At 38.9% G+C, this 19,091-nt stretch overlaps 1 protein-coding gene across 1 annotated transcript; it reads left to right on the top strand.

The window, feature by feature from the left end:
* Positions 1–581: 581 nt before the first annotated feature.
* On the top strand, positions 582–17,774 carry LOC115217351 (meiotic nuclear division protein 1 homolog). The gene is made up of 6 exons (XM_029787020.2): positions 582–826; positions 10,273–10,338; positions 11,191–11,364; positions 13,710–13,817; positions 16,907–17,066; positions 17,600–17,774. Exons 1-6 carry the CDS (start codon positions 824–826, stop codon positions 17,701–17,703), a joined length of 615 nt encoding a protein of 204 aa, XP_029642880.1. The 5' UTR covers positions 582–823; the 3' UTR covers positions 17,704–17,774.
* The last annotated feature ends 1,317 nt before the right edge of the window (positions 17,775–19,091 follow it).

Genomic DNA, 19,091 nt, shown 5'->3' on the forward strand with positions numbered 1-19,091 from the left:
AGATCGATAGAATAAGTACTGGGCTTACAAAGAATAAGTCCCGGGGTCGGGTTGCTCGATTAAAGGCGGTGCTCCAGCATGGCCGCAGTCAAATGACTGAAACAAGTAAAAAGAGTATACATTACACATGTATATATATATGTATACACATGTATATATACACATGTATATATATATATATAATATATATATATATATATATATATATATATATATATATATATATATACATGTGTATATATACATGTGTATACATATATATATATATATATATATATATATATATATATTATATATATATATATACCTATATATATATATAATATATATATATATATATATATATATATATATATATATATATATATATATATATATATATATATACATATATATATGAAGTTAAGTTTATAAATAAATACATTTCATTCCATTGCCGATGTATAAATATGGCGAAGTTTCGCATGTCGTAGCACAGATTTAACTTCAATTGTTTTATAAACCTAACAGCGTGGTGGTACGTAAATAAACGGCGTAAATTAACGAAGGTATAAACCTGACGTAAATACACGAAGTTGACGACTTTCCTTCTGACAGCGCCAATGTTTTCGTTGTTTAGTTAACTAAAAAAATCTGGCCTTCTTTTAGAAAAGATCCGAAGTAGTTTACTTTATTCTTTAATTGCTGCTATTTTAAAACACCGCTTAAAAATTGACTGTAAGACATCCATCCCCCTGGGAACACGGTAAATGTAATACACGGTGCGAATTTTGAAATTATTTAAAAAGGCGCGATATTTGACATTTGAAAAACTGTATTAAGAATGGTATGTGTCCCCTGTTATTATCTTTTTCATTTATTTTCAATTCCTGAGCATTTCCTGTTTCATTTACTATTAGAAGCTGTGGTTTGTGAAAGCCCAATACTTGTGTGTCTATGAAAACTTTCATTCTCTTGTAATGTTAGATGATAAACTCAGATAGCGACGTTCTCTTTTTAGTATCCTTGTCGCTTAAATTTTACATTTTATTGTCCCAGCTATGTATTCACCACTGCCGACTTTAACGCTATAGTATATACTCCATTAAAAAGTTTTAAATGTATATATATTCATAATTCTAACTTCGAGTAAGGCAAAGCATATCAGTACTAAACTACACCGAAAATTCCAGCAAAGGACAGCACTGCATTTATTAAATGTGTATGCCTCTCTGCTTTATAAATGACTAGCAGTATCGCCCGGCGTTGCTCGGGTTTGTAAGGGAAATAACTATATAAGCATTTTTAGAGAGTTACTTCCTTTATAGATGCCAATTCGGGCTTTCTTAGCCATTTCTGTTTTGGTGTCTTCAAGCCATGAAGTCGTTGTTCTAAAAGAACGCTGGTCTCCTTGACAACGCATTACGACGTTGATTTCCTTAAACTCCCTTCCCCACAGCTTCACGAGGGAGGGAAGAAGGGGGAGAAGCAAACACAGGTGCAGGTGTTTGAGCGTGGACGCCAACTCCGCCGCCATCGACACACGAAAAATTATGCATTAAAATGGAATAAAAAAATTATGTTAAATTATTTTTAAAATCGTAGACTCATCGTAGACGCGCGCTAATAGACAGACGGGCTCGATATTAATCACGACTATAAGATACCCGAATTTGGTTAAACTGCACCGCAAAATGTGGGAGGAGTTAGGAATCTAAATCGTAGGAGACAGACACTCACAAAACTACAGTTTTATATATATAGATTTCAGAGACAATATAATTAACATTTTTTGATCAAATATTTAGAGTAGAAAACAGAAATATATTAAAACGCACTCCTCAAAATATCTATTATTTGACTCTACATCGCGGCAAGACTTCCGCCCGTCCCTCCTCCCCAATAAAAACCCACCCTTAAAATTTTTTTTTTCGACGCAACCCTCCACCTTTTCGGCTACGGGGAATATGAATCTGCAGAAAAATTGGCAACAATCGGCATTTTTAAATTACCACCCCTATTTCCTTCGTTTTTTACTTTTTTCAGGATTTTTTCTTTCAAAATATGTGGGAAATACGGAATTTAAGATTCTGAGAAACATTTCCAAAAATTTTAGAACTCTCGTTACACCAACTTTGTAAGACTTCTGGCCCCACCCCCATTTTCTCCCAACTTTGTTTATTAAAAATTTTTTTTTTTTGCCAAAAATCGGCATTGTGAAAAATTCCCCCCCTCCCTCCCAAATTCTTCAATTTTGACATTTTTCCCTAGCACTAAGCCTAAGCCTAACCCTAACCGAAAGTACAGAAATGTTTTGAAATTTTTGTCCGAATCATGTCAGTATTTTTACTGCATATTTAGAAAAAAAAAATTTTTTTCAACGGATTCCTGTTTTCGATGACGGAGATTATGTCAAAATCCATGTTTTCAAAATTTTAGATTCCCCCCTTCACACCCCAAATTTTTAAATTGTAACTTTTCTTCGAATTTTTTTTTTCAATCTACGTGGGAAAATATGGAGATTAAGAATATGGAAAAAAAAAATAATTTCAAATTTTCTATGAGGAAACTCCAAAATTGATTCATACACCTCTCACCAACCCATCCTGCTGTCTAAAAGTGAAAATGAATGGCTTGTGTGTTTGTGTGTGTGTGCATGCAAATGAACAGAGAAAATATACCAAAATGTGTTTTACACACCTGTCATACATATCAGTTTTTCTTTTTTGCTTTAAACATTAGGCCTCACCGAGGCAATGACTAGTGACCGAGACCTTTGGAAATATGCTGTGCATGAGAAGACCCGGCAAGCAAAGTGAGACCATATTCTCATGACCTATGCCAGGGGTGTAACCAGCCCACTTATGTGTACCTTTCCTTCATTGGACACTAAACTCTACTTGCGAAGATCTGCTGAGGCAAGTGAAATCAAAATCAAATTCGATGACTGGCATCTGTGCTAGTGGAGCGTGATTGTTGCCAGAGCAGCAAACTAGCATGTAAAAAACCATTCGAGCAAGGTCATTGTTAGTGCCGCTGGACTGGCTCGTATGCAGGTAGCACGTAAAAAACACCATTTGAGCATGGCTGTTGCAAGTACTGCCTTAATGGCCCTCATGCCGGTGGCACGTAAAAGCATCACTACACTCGCAGAGTGGTTGGCATTAGGAAGGGCATCCAGCTGTAGAAACTATGCCAAATCAGATTGAAGCCTGCTGCAGCCATCTAGTTCGCCTATCCTCAGTCAAATCGTCCAACCCATGCTAGCATGGAAAGCGGATGTTAAACAATGATGATGATGTATATACTCTTTTTTACTCTTTTATTTGTTTCAGTCATATGACTGCGGCCATGCTGGAGCACCACCTTTAGTCAAGCATATCGACCCCAGGACTTATTCTTTGTAAGCCTAGTATTTATTCTATTGGCCTCTTTTACCGAACCGCTAAGTTACAGGAACATAAACACACCAGCATCGGTTGTCAAGCGATGTTGTGGGGACAAACACAAACACACATATATATACATATATACGACGGGCTTCTTTCAGTTTCCATCTACCAAATCCACTCACAAGGCATTGGTCGGCCCGAGGCTATAGTAGAAGACACTTGCCCAAGGTGCCATGCAGTGGGACTGAACCTGGAACCATGAGTTGGTAAGCAAGCTACTTTCAAAAAAAAGAAAAAGGTTAATTTTTTTTGTGCTGGTATACTTGTAAACATTAGCCCAAAAATGTGAATTTACAATTTGGTTATCTAGGATTAGATATTCAAAAGACAATAATCTTAGCTTAAGCAGTCTTCCATGGTATTTCTGTTTAAGAAGCAGCATAGAGTACTTTAAAAAATAGCATAAAGTATACGCGCAGGTACTATTAAGATATATTACATGAACTTTTAATATCAATTTAGAAAAGATCATTTTATATGGTGGGATTCTATAGCTTCTACTTATGGTTTAGTCACAATTATTTAGTTACAGAACACCATTTCTCAGAAAGTTATATCCTCATCTCTACAATTAGACTATAATATCTAAACTTACACCAATATATATGTGTGTGTGTATATATATATATATATATATATATATATATATATATATATAGGGATAGATGAATGGTTAGTGAGAGCTGTGCGAGCCATGTACAGAGACGCAGCTAGTAAGGTGAGGGTTGGCAACGAGTACAGTGAAGAATTCCGGGTAGAGGTTGGGGTCCACCAAGGTTCAGTCCTCAGCCCCCTCCTATTTATCATAGTCCTCCAGGCAATAACGGAAGAATTTAAGACAGGATGCCCCTGGGAGCTCCTATATGCTGATGACCTTGCTCTAATTGCTGAGTCACTATCAGAACTGGAGGAGAAGTTTCAGGTGTGGAAACAAGGATTAGAATCGAAGGGCCTTAGAATCAACCTAGCCAAAACCAAAGTCCTAATAAGTAGGAAGGTGGACCAACCACAAACGACTTCAGGTAGATGGCCCTGCTCGATCTGTAAAAAAGGTGTAGGTAGAAACTCTATAAGGTGCACCAAGTGTAAGCTATGGACACATAAGAGGTGCAGCAATGTCAAAGGAAGGCTAACTAAGAAAATAGTTTTTGTCTGTGGCAGATGCTCAGGAGAAATAAACACTGGAAATGTGCAGAGTCCAACTTCTACCACGTTCCAGGGAGACAAACTAGAAGTAGTTGATAGTTTCCACTACCTAGGAGACCAAGTCAGTAGCGGGGGTGGGTGTGCTGAAAGCGTAACTGCTAGAGTAAGAATAGCCTGGGCAAAGTTTAGAGAGCTCTTACCCCTGCTGGTGACAAAAGGTCTCTCGCTAAGAGTAAAAGGCAGACTATATGATGCGTGTGTACGTACAGCCATGCTACATGGTAGTGAAACATGGGCCGTGACAGCTGAGGATATGCGTAAGCTTGCAAGAAATGAAGCCTGTATGCTCCGATGGATGTGTAATGTCAGTGTTCATAATCGTCAGGTGTAAGTACTTTGAGAGAAAAGTTGAACCTAAGAAGTGTCAGTTGTGGTGTGCAAGAGAGACGCTGCGCTGGTATGGTCATGTGACGAGAATGGCTGAAGATAGTTGTGCAAAAGTGCCACACCCTAGCAGTTGAGGGAACCTGTGGAAGAGGTAGACCCAGGAAAACCTGGACGAGGTGGTGAAGCACGACCTTCGAACTTTAGGTCTCACCAAGGAAATGACTGAAGACCGAGTCCTATGGAAGTGTGCTGTGCATGAGAGGACCCGGCAGGACTAGTCAGGCCATATCCCGTGGCCCCTACCTGGGACGTAGTCGATCCACCTGTGCATACCTTCCTTCTTGTGACACTTGTGAAGACCTGCTGAGGCAAGTGAAAATCAATCAAAATAGATGAACATCAATGGAATTTGTATCTTTGTGGTACCAGTGCCTGTGGCACACAAGAAAACCATCCGAACGTGGCCGTAGCCAGTACCGCATCGACTGGCCTCCGTGCTGTGGGAACATGGTGGCACATAAAACACCATCCGAAGACCCGGCAAGACTATCAGGTCATAACCCGTGGGCCCTACCTGGGACGTAGTCAGTCCACCTGTACATACCTTCTGACTTGTGAAGACCTGCTGAGGCAAGTGAAATCAAATCAAATCAAATCAAAACAAATCAAAATAGATGAACATCAATGGAATTTGTATCCTTGTGGTACCAGTGCCAGTGGCACACAAGAATCCATCCGAACGTGGCCGTAGTCAGTACCGCTTGGCCGTAGTCAGTACCGCTTGTGGTACCAGTGCCGGTGGCACACAAGAATCCATCCGAACGTGGCCGTAGTCAGTACCGCATCACTGGCCATCGTGCTGTGGGCACATAACAAACACCATCCGGTCGTGGCCATTCGCCAGCCTCATCTAGCACCTGTGTCGGTGGCACATAAAAACACCTTCCGAAGACCCGGCAAGACTAGTCAGGCCATAAACCATGGCCCCTACCTGGGACATAGTCAGTCCACCTGTGCATACCTTCCTCCTTGTGATACTTGTGAAGGCCTGTTGAGGCAAGTGAAAATCAAAATCAAAATCAAATCAAAACAAATCAAAATAGATGAACATCAATGGAATCTGTATCTTTGTGGTACCAGTGCCGGTGGCACACAAGAGAAAACCATCCGAAAGTGGCCGTAGCCAGTACCGCATCGACTGGCCTCCGTTCTGTGGGCACATGACAAACACCATCCGATCGTGGCCGTTCGCCAGCCTCATCTAGCACCTGTGTCGGTGGCACATAAAAACACCATCCGAAGACCCGGCAAGACTAGTCAGGCCATAACCCATGGCCCCTACCTGGGACGTAGTCAGTCCACCTGTGCATACCTTCCTTCTTGTGACACTTGTGAAGACCTGTTGAGGTAAGTGAAAATCAAATCAAAACAAATCAAAATAGATGAACATCAATGGAATCTGTATCTTTGTGGTACCAGTGCCGGTGGCACACACTTTGTGGTACCAGTGCCGGTGGTACACATGAGAACCATCCGAACGTGGCCGTAGCCAGTTCCGCATCGACCGGCCTCCGTGCTGTGGGCACGTAACAAACACCATCCGATCATGGCCGTTCGCCAGCCTCATCTGGCACCTGTGTCGGTGGCACATAAAAACACCTTCCGAAGACCCGGCAAGACTAGTCAGTCCACCTGTGCATACCTTCCTTCTTGTGACACTTGTGAAGACCGGTTGAGGCAAGTGAAAATCAAATCAAATCAAATCAAAATAGACAAAATAGATGAACATCAATGGAATTTGTATCTTGTGGTACCAGTGCCTGTGGCACACAAGAATCCATCAGTGCCGTAGTCAGTGCGGTGGGCACATGACAAACACCATCCGATCGTGGCCGTTCGCCAGCCTCATCTAGCACCTGTGTCGGTGGCCCATAAAAACACCATCCGAAGACCCGGCAAGACTAGTCAGGCCATAACCCATGGCCTCTACCTGGGACGTAGTCAGTCCACCTGTGCATACCTTCCTTCTTGTGACACTTGTGAAGACCTGTTGAGGCAAGTGAAAATCAAAATCAAAACAAATCAAAATAGATGAACATCAATGGAATTTGTATCTTTGTGGTACCAGTGCCGGTGGCACGTGGCACATAAGAAAACCATCCGAACGTGGCCGTAGCCAGTACCGCATCGACTGGCCTCCGTGCTGTGGGCACGTAACAAGCACCATCCGATCGTGGCCGTTTGCCAGCCTCATCTGGCACCTGTGTCGGTGGCACATAAAAACACCATCCGAGCGTGGCCGTCTGCCAGCCTCGTCTGGCACCTGTGTCGGTGGCACATAAAAACACCATCCGAGCGTGGCCGTCTGCCAGCCTCGTCTGGCACCTGTGTCGGTGGCACATAAAAAACACCATCCGAGCGTGGCCGTCTGCCAGCCTCGTCTGGCACCTGTGTCGGTGGCACATAAAAAACACCATCCGAGCGTGGCCGTTTGCCAGCCTCGTCTGGCACCTGTGTCGGTGGCACATAAAATCACCCACTACACTCTCGGAGTGGTTGGCGTTAGGAAGGGCATCCAGCTGTAGAAACACTGCCAGATCTGACTGGACTGGTGCAGCTTTCGGGCTCCCCAGACCCCAGTTGAACCGTCCAACCCATGCTAGCATGGAAAGCGGACGTTAAATGATGATGATGATGATGATGATGATGATATATAATATAGCTGTATTCAAGACTTGTCCACATTGCTGTACTTGAGAACACCTGTCCACTACATTAGAATTGAGATAGTAAAACCAAGGTGCCATGTAAAAAGCACCCAGTACACTGTAAAGTGGTTAGCATCAGGAAGGGCATCAAGCAATAGAAACCAAGTCAAAATAGACTGTGGAGCTTGGTGTGGCCCTTGGCCTTGCGAGTTCCTGTCATGTGTCCAGTCCACGTCAGCATGGAAAACAGACGTTAAATGTTGATGATGATATATCATCACCTTCATTTAACACCCGCTTTCCATGCTGGCATGGGTTGAATGATTTGACCAGAGCTGGCAAACTGGAGAGCTGCACCAGGTTCCAGTTGATTTGTCTTGATTTCTATGGCTGGATGCCCTTCCTAGTGCCAACCACTTTACAGAGTGTGCTGGGCACTTTTTATGTGAATTGGCACAAATTGATGTTTACATGGACCAGCACAAGGGCACTTGCAAAGCAAAAAGCCCTTGAGCTTGAGCAATTCTGCTGTGGTTGATAGGTCTTCTTGAGTACAGCAAAGTACCATATATCTTGGTCCTTTGTTATCTCCTTCATATGGCTCAGTGTCCTGAGATTGGCCTTCAGTACTTCATCCCATGTCTTCCTGGGTCTCCTTCTTCCACTAGTTCCATCCACTTAAAGCGATCAGCATTTGTTTATGTATCTATCTACATCCATACACATCACAATGCCAAACCAACAGTCTTCTCTCTTGCACACTGCATCTAATTCCTCTTATGCCTAATTTTTCTCTCAAATGCACTAGCACTCTCTTGCACTTGTACACTTACATTTCAAATCCAGCAGAGCATGCTAACTTCATTCCTCTCTAGCTTTCACATGTCTTCTGCATTCAGTGCCCACGTCTCACTATAATGTAGTATCACTGTTCATAAACATGCATCGTACAATCTCTCTTTCACTCAAAATTCTGGTAGAAAGTTTTAACTAAAGCCAGTAATTTTTTTTTTTCAGTCGATGAAATGGAGGTTGTGTCAGGCAAAGTAGTATCAAAAGGGTTATGCCAGTGGTTCCCAAACTTTTTCAGGCTGCTGCCCCTTGTCACCCTGGCCACATTTCTAGTACCCCCACTCTAACTAACCATCACCAAAGCAACTATATTTCACAAATAAAACTTAACCTAATGAACCCATAATTTTGTTTTACATGAATCGCCCGTTTTGGCTACACCATTAATGCCCCACTTTTCTTCAACACCCCCTTGGAACTTTTTACCACCCCCGGGGGAGGAGGGGGCAACACCACCCACATTGAGAACTACTTGGTTACGCTAATGATATTGCAAAGTACATAACTCTGCTTGAACAAAACTCAGTTTCACTCTTACATCACTGTTAGCACAGTTAGTTTTGTAAGAAGACACACAGCTATTAAAACAATTATTTTAGCAGATTCTCTTACCTATGCAAGTGTCAAAAAATAGACTTATGTATCAACAAATTGATTCAAATAGAAATATATATGTATACTCTTATGTGTGTGTGTGTGTCTGGAGGGGTGCTTTTTACATTTAACCCAAGAGACATGGGCAAAGCTCCAAGAGTTCAAAGATTGGTTGGCCTCCTACTCAGTTAACTTCAATAAAACATTCTCATATACTCAGTATCACCAAAGATACTGATTTCAAGGATAATAATATTGTCAAGGAATTCAAGGATAATAATATTGTTTTCATCAAAACAGTGTGAGAGGTTGCTTTTTGTGAGGATGGGATTAAAGTGCTATGTAAAAGGTTGAGTTTAGCTAGGGTACAAACCAGCTGAGGGTCTGTTTGAATGTAATAGATGGAACACCATCCGAACCATTTACCTTCATCATCATCATCATTTAACATCTGTTTTTCATGTGGCATGAAGTACATGGTTTGACAGGAGCTAGTAAACCAGAGGGCTGCACCAGACCCCAGTCGTCTGTTTCGACACAGTTTCTATGGCTGGATGCCCTTCCTAATACCAACCACTGAACTGGATGCTTTTTTATGTAGTGCCAGCACAGGTACTTTCTTATGTGATGCCAACACAGGTGCTTTTTACATGGCACCAGCATGGCTGCTTGATTCTACTTAGCTTGACATATCTTCTCAGGTACAACACCTTGGACTGAATAGACTGAATTTTCACTTCACAATTGCATTTTTTTTTTTTTTTTGTAAAATATATGCAAAGTGGATTTTAATGCCAGTTGTAAGTGTGCTGGCTTTATTGACTGGAGTACAGTCACAGAGATACATTAGATGAGGAGGGGTGTATATGTTTATAAAGATTTAGGCAAACTAATAGAAATCTGGCTGCAATTTGGGAGGTGCATGGGCTTACAAGTCAGAAAATGCATGAAAGTATTATATTTCCTATGTTTTGCAGTTGTGAGTGGTAGTGGGGGATTTCTCCAAGTCCTCTGTCATAAAGGCTCATGGCTTTGTGGTATGAATGTTGAACAACATTTGATGTGAGTGGAAAGTGAACCAAGTGTTGTATACATTGAAGTAACCTAGAGTTGTTTTTTTTTTTATCAGTAATATTATTATTGCTATTATATAGTCTAAAAAGAGAGGGCTGAGTGTTGAAGAAAAGAGAAGTCGAATGATGGAATTCTTCTTTGAAAAGGTAATGTTTTTCTAAAGTCTTGAATTTTTTTCAGTATTGCTAAATTCATAAATAAAGAATATTTTAAATGTTTAATATGTCTGGAAATACAGTTCTATAATCAAGAAACGAGGAATTATGTAAATAATGTCTGGAAATATTTGTATGCCATAAAATACTGTATGTATATGCTATGAAATAAAAATTACCTGTTAATCCTTATATTAATTTGCAATAAAGTAAGGTTGTGTTTTTCCATTGCATTTATTTGTAATTTCTTTCTATTCTGGCAGAAGGAAATTCTGTTTTTAATTGTACAAATTTGCAACTGCAATTAGGGAATCTTGAAGAGAATGAACGGAGTTTATGTGGTGATCTTCAGTAACCCTACTGTATTGTTAATAAATATGGAAAATAATAATTATATTAATAAGAGCTTCTAACATCTGTGTAAGGCCCTGAGTTTACCTGCAACAACATTGATGCCAAGCTATATTGGCCTTTGCCTCTCCCTTGAACAACATCAAATGCTGTGGAGAGGGGAGATGTGCTCATGTTTATTTAATTCATTGGAGTTTTTATTGTAATTTGAGTAATTTGAGTTTTGACAAAATGGCATAGATTATCATAAGCATCTCAGAATCTTGTCATAAGTATCAAAGCAGGTTGCAAACTACGCAGCCAAGGTTGTACTTATGACCTTCACATCACTAAATTGCCCTTCCTAATGACCACTGTACAGGCTGGACTTTTCACAACACTAGCAATAGTAAGGTTGCCAAGCCCTTTCAACTGATGTGTAATTTTTTTTTCAAGTTTCACTTTGAAGCATGAGAAGGTTGTAACAATTTAATTTTGCTGTTTCTTTTGTAGAAAGACTTCTTTCAATTAAAGGAGTTGGAAAAGCTCTGCCAGAAGGAAAAAGGAATTACTTCAATGTCTGTGAAAGAAATTCTAACAAGCCTTGTTGATGATGGAATGGTAGACACTGAAAAAATTGGAACTTCTGTCTATTTTTGGGCATTTCCTAGCAAAGCAAGTCAAACAGTGAGGATTTTTAAAAATTTTCTATTATTATTGTTGTTGTTTTATGGAATGGGTTGTAGAGATTGAGTATGGTCCTTTACATTTTAAGTTCAAATTCTACTGAGATCAAATTTGCATTTCATACATCTAGGACTGATACCCCTACAATTTCTCCTGCATAACCTGGTTTAAGCAACTCTGCTCTAAACAATCTTCAAATTTCCACCACAGCAAAGATGGCTTGATATCTCACTGAAAATCTTAATTATTTTTTATCCATTGATGTCACTATAAAGTACCAATTAATGAGTCTGATTTGTATTAGTTCAATTCTTTTATTGAATTCTTTTTATATAGGTACTCAATTAATGATCATACCAAGTTCATCTACCTAGTTCTGCTACCATGTCAAACTTCTACTTTTAGCCTCATTATATTGCCTAGATTACAATACTACAAGCATGTGAAATGACTCACAACAAAATAAAAAAAGGAAGATATTTGTATTGTGAGAATTCCTATTGTCATGTGATCCAGCTTGATGTTCACATGAGCCAGATTATTTACAGAGGCCAGAAGTCTGACATGGGAGAACTAGGCAAAGGGATCTGCACAGCATTAATTTAACTCATGCCAAACACTCATAATGTCTTCCTCTTCGAGACAGTAGGATGTGACTTAAAATAATTTGGTTGCTATTTCTACTAAATCTAACAACCATTTAACTCGTTCATTAATTTTGTTGGTGTACTCGGATTTTTGCTTAGATTGGGTGTCTTTGAGTCTGTATAGTCAGTTGTGTATTTGTAGTTTTCTCAGACTCTGCAGACATCTGTTACTTTAAGTATTATTAAGTCATGCTAGACAATACGCTTAGCAGCACTTTGTTCAACTTTACTTTGACATGAAAGTAAAATGTCTGTTGTTTGACAACTGCCTTCTTCAGTACTATCTCATTTGTGTGACAGCAATCAAACATAAGCTAATTATTAGATGTGCATTATTAAATGTGACTTGTGAGTAGTAGAATCAGTAGAATGTCACCTGATTACACATTCTGATGGAATAAATTTTGTTGTTCATTCTTCTTAGTAAAATAAGTATTGAGTTTCATTTGATAGACTATATTCCTCACTAAATTTGTAACCTTGTACAAATGTTAAAAAGCCAGGGTTGGATGCTTGTTTAGAAGCAAATAAGGGACATTTAACCTTGAGTTCAGGGGGGGGGGCATCTAACCTTGAGTCACAAAAATTTGCTTTACTCTTTTTTTCTCTAACAACCATACAAAAATTAACATAAAACAAAAAAAAATAATAAGTACAGCTGTTATAAGTTATTAGACTGTTGACCACAATGAGTTCAGACCTTTGTACAACAATAGGTAATTAATATTTATTAATTAGGGCACCACTAAAGAGCTTGTCTTTTATTGTGCCTAAGGAACAAGCCAGCAATTTTCTCTGAGTTTATCAAATTTGTATATATCATTCCTACTGTCCTAGAATATTAGGATGGAAAGTTCTAACATTCATACTTTTCCCAAAAACATTAATGGCATATTTCTTGTTAGACAAAAGTTTTGATAGGAAACTGCATGCATTGAAATATAATTAAATACTCATACTGATATTTTTATTCAATTCATTATTCAAACCAATCAATACAAACATTAAGAATAGATATTCACAAAATCATACTCAAGCATTTAACTGCTGTCAAATCATGTTCTCTTGTGTCTTCAGCTATTATGTCTATTGTCCTTTCCTCTGAAGTTAGATCATATCAAGATGAGTGGTGGTGGTGGTGGGGTCAACCTTTACAAAACAACCACTCATAACATTTCAATTTCACTTTCTCCTTTTCCAGTTCATTGGGTGGTTGATTTAATCTGTCACTTTTGTTACCATATTTCTATTGAAATATGCTGTTTTTATTTCAATTAATTTTGAAAATAATGACAAATTTAGTAAAATAACATTGTTATACCATGTATTTAGAACATATATTAACATGAAATTTTGATAAAATGTTTTTATTTAAATCACTTTAAAACAGGTAGTGTGTATCAGATTTCTTGTTTAAGGATTATTTCTTCTTTTCCTCCCACCAGTTTTAGAGGCACTGAAAATGGTCATAGCTACTGTTTTTCATCTTCTAAGTCACATAAAAAGAAATTACTTGCTTCATTCTTTTTCAGAACAGTATTCTTACCTAAAGGGTATTAAATGTAGCAGCAGTATGAGCTTGCTATCAATAATGTAGTTTCTTAACCACATGGTCATACATTCCTAAGTACTTAAAGACACTTAGACAACTTTGATAGTTTTATCTGATGAAATAACAATATCTGCCTTTTATTTCAGATGAATAAGAAGATCAATGATTTGAATAAAAAAACTGAAGAAACTCTCAACAGAAAAGCACAACTGGAGAAACTAGTGACTGAATCAAAAACAAAGAGAGAAGATAATGTAATATAATTTTGATGTTTGTGTTGATATTTATTGTTAATATTTTTAGGCAAGTTTATTGTTTTACATGATTTTTTTTAATGCAAGCAAAGGAAAGTGAGATGTTTTTCTAATTTGATTTCTTTTTCAAATTTAGGAATTTATATATAATTTTTGGAGCAATTGTTTTTACAGTATGAATGTATTTCTACCTGCTAATTATTCAGCTATGCATTAGAAGTAAATCCTATTGTCATTCACACAGGCTGAGTAAGCAGAGATACATACCTTACCTCAGGTACTATGATATGGTTTGAATATCGTGTATTAAATACAGTAGCAAATTTCAGTCTCACAACCTATAGTTCTTTAACTATACACAATCACTATTCATCTTGTACATTAAACATTGATTTCTTAGAGAAGTATAAAGCCAGAGATTTTTAAGGTAACAGAAATTTTATTATACTTTCTATAAGAGCATCCTTTATTATTTAGTAAAGTAATAATGTGCATCTCTATACATCATCATTGTTTGACGTTAGACAGTTTGACAGGAGCTGGCCAGACAGAAGACTGCACATTACTTCTGTGTCTGTTTTGGCATGGTTTTTACAGCTGAATGCTCTTCCTAACACCAACCATCCGGCAGAGTGCTTTTTACATGGCACCAGCACAGGCAAGGTCAGTTTTGGCATGGTTTTTACAGCTTGATGCCCTTCCAGATGCCAACGAGTTAACAGTGTGGACTGGGTGCTTTTTTAAGTGGCACCAGCACTGGCCTTAATAGAAAAGTACAACATACCTGATTAATTTACATAGCAGAATTGCTAATTAAACCATTTCATAGAATACAAACTCGGTCTTATACAATAACTTTAACCTTCATTGTGCATCTCATAGCCTTGTATTTGTGAGTCTTTTGCAAAAAATCATCATCATCGTTTAACGTCTGCTTTCCATACTAGCATGGGTTGGACGATTTGACTGAGGACTGGTGAACCAGATAGCTGCACCAGGCTCCAATCTGATCTGGCAGAGTTTCTACAGCTGGATGCTCTTCTAACGCCAACCACTCCGAGAGTGTAGTGGGTGCTTTTATGTGTCACCGACACAGGGGACAGTTAGGTGATACTGGCAACGTCCACACTCAAATTGTGTTTTTTTACGTGCCACCTGCACAGGAGCCAGTCCAGCGGCACTGGCAATGACCTCACTCAAATGTTTTTTTACGTGCCAGTAAGGCGACACTGGGAACGATCACGCTCGAATGGTGCTTTTTACATGCCACCAGCACGGAAGCCAGTCAGGTGCTCTGGCAACAATCACGCTCGGATGGTGCTCTTATCGCTCCACTAGCATATATGCCAGTCATCAAATTTGATTTCGATTTCGCTTGCCTCAACAGGTCTTTGCAAGCTGAGTTTAGTGTTCAATGAAGGAAAGGTACGCATAAGTGGGCTGGTTACACTCTTGGCATAGGCCACGAGGTTATGGTCTCACTTGGCTTGCCAGGTCTACTCAAGCACAGCATATTTCCAAAGGTCCCAGTCACTAGTCATTGCCTCAGTGAGGCCTAGTGTTCGAAGGTCATGCTTCACCACCTCATCCCAAGTCTTCCTGGGTCTACCTCTTCCACAGGTTCCCTCAACCGCTAGGGTATGGTACTTTTTCACATAGCTATCCTCATCCATTCTTGCCACATGACCATACCAGCGCAGTTGTCTTTCTTGCACGCCACATCTAATGCTTCTTAGGTCCAACTTTTCTCTCAAGGTACTTACACTCTGTCAACTATGCTCACTAACATTACACATCCATCAGAGCATACTGGCTTCATTCCTTGTGAGCTTATGCATGTCCTCAGCAGTCACGGCCCATGTTTCACTGCCATGTAGCATGGCTGTTTGTACACATGCGTCATACAGTCTACCTTTTACTGAGAGGCCCTTTGTCACCAGCAGAGGTAAAAGCTCTCTGAACTTTGTCCGGGCTATTCTTATTCTAGTAGCTACATTTTCAGTGCACCCTCCCCTGCTACTGACTTGGTCACTTAGGTAACGGAAGCTATCAACTACTTGTAGTTTTTCTCCCTGGAATGTGACAGAAGCTGTTCTCTGCACATTTTCAGTGTTTATAGCACCTGAGCACCTGCCACATACAAAAGCTATCTTCCCAGTTAGCCTTCCTTTGATATTGCTGCACCTCTTATTTGTCCATAGCTTACACTGGGTACATTTCTATAGAGTTTCTGCCGACAACTTTTCTACAGATTGAGCAGGGCCATCTACCTGAAGGGATTTGTGGTTTGTCTGCTTTCATACTTATTAGGACTTTGGTTTTAGCTAGGTTGACCTTAAGGCACTTCGATTCTAATCCTTGTTTCCACACCTGAAACTTCTCTAGTTCTGATAGTGAATCAGCATAGAGGAGCTCCCAGGGGCATCCTGTCTTGAATTCCTCTGTTATTGCCTGGAGGACTATGATAAATAGGAGGCTGAGGACTGAACCTTGGTGGACCCCTACCTCTACCTGGAATTCTTCACTGTACTCGTTACCAACCCTCACCTTACTGACAGCATCCCTGTACATGGCTTGCACATCTATGTCGTTAATTTGAATACAACCATTAATTTCTGTTGTGATATTGATTTAAGGCTATTTTTGTTTTAATGTGAACATCTAGGTGGTTCATGACAATAACATCATCATTTAATGTCCACTTTCCATGCTAGCATGGGTTAGATGGCTTGGCTGGAACTGATAAGTTGAAGAGCTGCACCAGGTTCCAGTCTGAACTTGGCTTGATTTCCACAGTCAGATGCCCTTCCTAATGCCAACCACTTCAAGAGTGAGTGAGTGCCTTTTATGTGTCACTGACATAGGTGCTTTTACGTGTCATCAGCATGGGTGCTTTTACGTCTCTCTGCCACGGGTGCTGTTTTGTATTGCCAACATGAGTGCTTTTATGTATCACCAGCACAGACCACTACAATGATTTAATGTGGCTTGACAAGTTTTCTCAAGCACAGAAAACCTAAATATTTTTTTTTTTTAAATATTGCAAATTAAAATATGAAAAATATTTTCTTTCTCTCTCTTTCTCTCAGGAAGAACGTGACAATATTCTAAAAGAGCTGGAAAAAAAGAAAGAGGAAAACAAGCAGCTGATATCAGAAGTTGAATGCTACCAAGAATGTGATCCTGATGTCATTGAAGGGGTAAAGAATCAGGTCGTATTGGCTAAAGAAACAATTAACAGGTGGACAGGTAAGAAATACAATGATACAATTTGTTTAAGTAAGTAAAATTATATTTACAATAGAGTATATGTATATCAACATCATCATCTTAACATCTATGTTACCATTTGCATGGTTCTGACAAGTTGAGTCACGGTTTTCTAAGGCCAGATGCCCTTCTTGATGCCAAGCCCTGCTTATTTCCATACAAGGTAATAATCTCCTAGTCTATGACAAATAGCTTGGGCATGGTTACACAGAAAATTGGAAACAAATGACTCTGGTTAAACAAGCCTTTTTTGTTTACTATGTTCATGCAATGTGTCTAGAAGCCTAGGTATGCTTTCATGGTGGGCTGCAAGCAAATGACATTGTTTGCTTACAAGGCCATTGTTTACAACCAGTAAACACAGATTAACGCACTAAGAAATATGAACATGCACAGATACAAATATATATATATATTTTCATATGTACATGCATAGGAGTCTCTGAAAGTGAAAATACTTACATACACATTGTGTGTGTGTTTGTTTTTATTTAATACTTTTTTTTTTCCAGACAATATATTTTCAACAAAATCTTGGATTAAAAGAAAGTTTGCATTTGAAGAACGCATTATTGACAAACAGTTTGGCATTCCAGAAGATTTTGATTATATTTAATAAGAAATTGCTTTATTTAATTTTTCTGATTATTTGGTTTTGATTAATAAAATATATTTTTTTTAAATATACCTTTGCATTGTTCCAATTTTTTTAATATAATAAGATTCTGCGAATACCAGACTTAGCAGAGATAGAAAATTGTTTTATTAGTATGAGATCTTATTGGATACCTCAGTGGGTCCCATCATATTCAGCTTGTAACTGAGGTTATTATGTCTTTAAGACTCGAGTTAATAAATATCATGGCATGCTTTACTAACTGTATCTCTAATTCAGGCATGATTATCATTATTCCATTATTGATTTACATGTTTTTTTTGTTTGTTTTTTTGCAATGAATTTTGTCCTGGTTTACAAAAATTTCTTCTCCATAGGTGCAGGCATGGCTGTGTAGTAAGAAGCTTGCTTCCCAACCACTTCAAGTTCAGTCTCACTGCATGGCACCTTCAGCAAGTGTCTTCTACTATAGCTGTGGGTTGACCAAAGCCTTGTGAGTGGATTTGATAGACAGAAGCTGAAAGAAGCCTGTCGTGTGTGTGTATCTTTGTTTGTCCCCCACCACCACTTGACAACTGGTGTTGGTGTGTTTACATCCCTGTAACTTACTGGTTCAGCAAAAGAACCCATAGAATAAGTACTAGGCTTAAGAAAAAAAATGGGATTGATTTGTTCAACTAAAATTCTTTAAGGTAGTACCCCAGCATGGCTGCAATCAAATGATTGAACCAAGTAAAAGATAAGATTTGTTCTTAGCCTTTGTTGTTATGTCCACAAGAATTGCCTCCCTTTTTTTTTTTTTTTTTTCTTTAACAGTTCATAGCTTTTATCTCCTGTGGGCTTAGTCTTTTATTTCACTCTACAAGTGTTATGCATCCTAATCAACATTTGCTCAAAAAGACTCATACTCTAGAGCAGAAGTATTAAGGCCACTGCCCCTGGTGAAGAGGTTTGGCCTGCAAGAGTTCTATACAGGTGCCACATAAAAAGAACTCGTGCTGGTGCCACATAAAAGCACCCAGCACATATTGTAAAATGGTCAGCATTGGGAAGAACATCCAGCCATAGAAACCATGTCAAATCAGACTGGAACCTGGTGAAGCTCTCTGGTTTGCCAGCTCTGGTCAAACTGTCCAACCTATGCCAGCATCAAAAACAGACGGTAAATGATGATGATAATATGCTACTGATTAAAATACTTGCCATTATCTTTTGTCCAATTCATATATGTGTAAGAAATGGCTATTATTAATATACCTTATAAATCTGTGCTCTATACATTCATATCATTGTCATGTCTACCATATTATCTGGTCATGCTGAACACACAGACCAAATTATCATATATACATATTATATCAGGTAGGTTTAAATTTCCGTCACACTAT

Source organism: Octopus sinensis, linkage group LG1 (assembly GCF_006345805.1).
Source record: "Octopus sinensis linkage group LG1, ASM634580v1, whole genome shotgun sequence".
Lineage (NCBI taxonomy): Eukaryota > Metazoa > Mollusca > Cephalopoda > Octopoda > Octopodidae > Octopus > Octopus sinensis.

What these genes read in the sequence shown, in the direction of transcription:
- LOC115217351 (XM_029787020.2), top strand. An exon ending in TGGAATTCTTCTTTGAAAAG is followed by an intron (nt 10,339 to 11,190) that starts GTAATGTTTTTC and finishes TTTCTTTTGTAG; the next exon opens with AAAGACTTCTTTCAATTAAA. An exon ending in AACAATTAACAGGTGGACAG is followed by an intron (nt 17,067 to 17,599) that starts GTAAGAAATACA and finishes TTTTTTTTCCAG; the next exon opens with ACAATATATTTTCAACAAAA.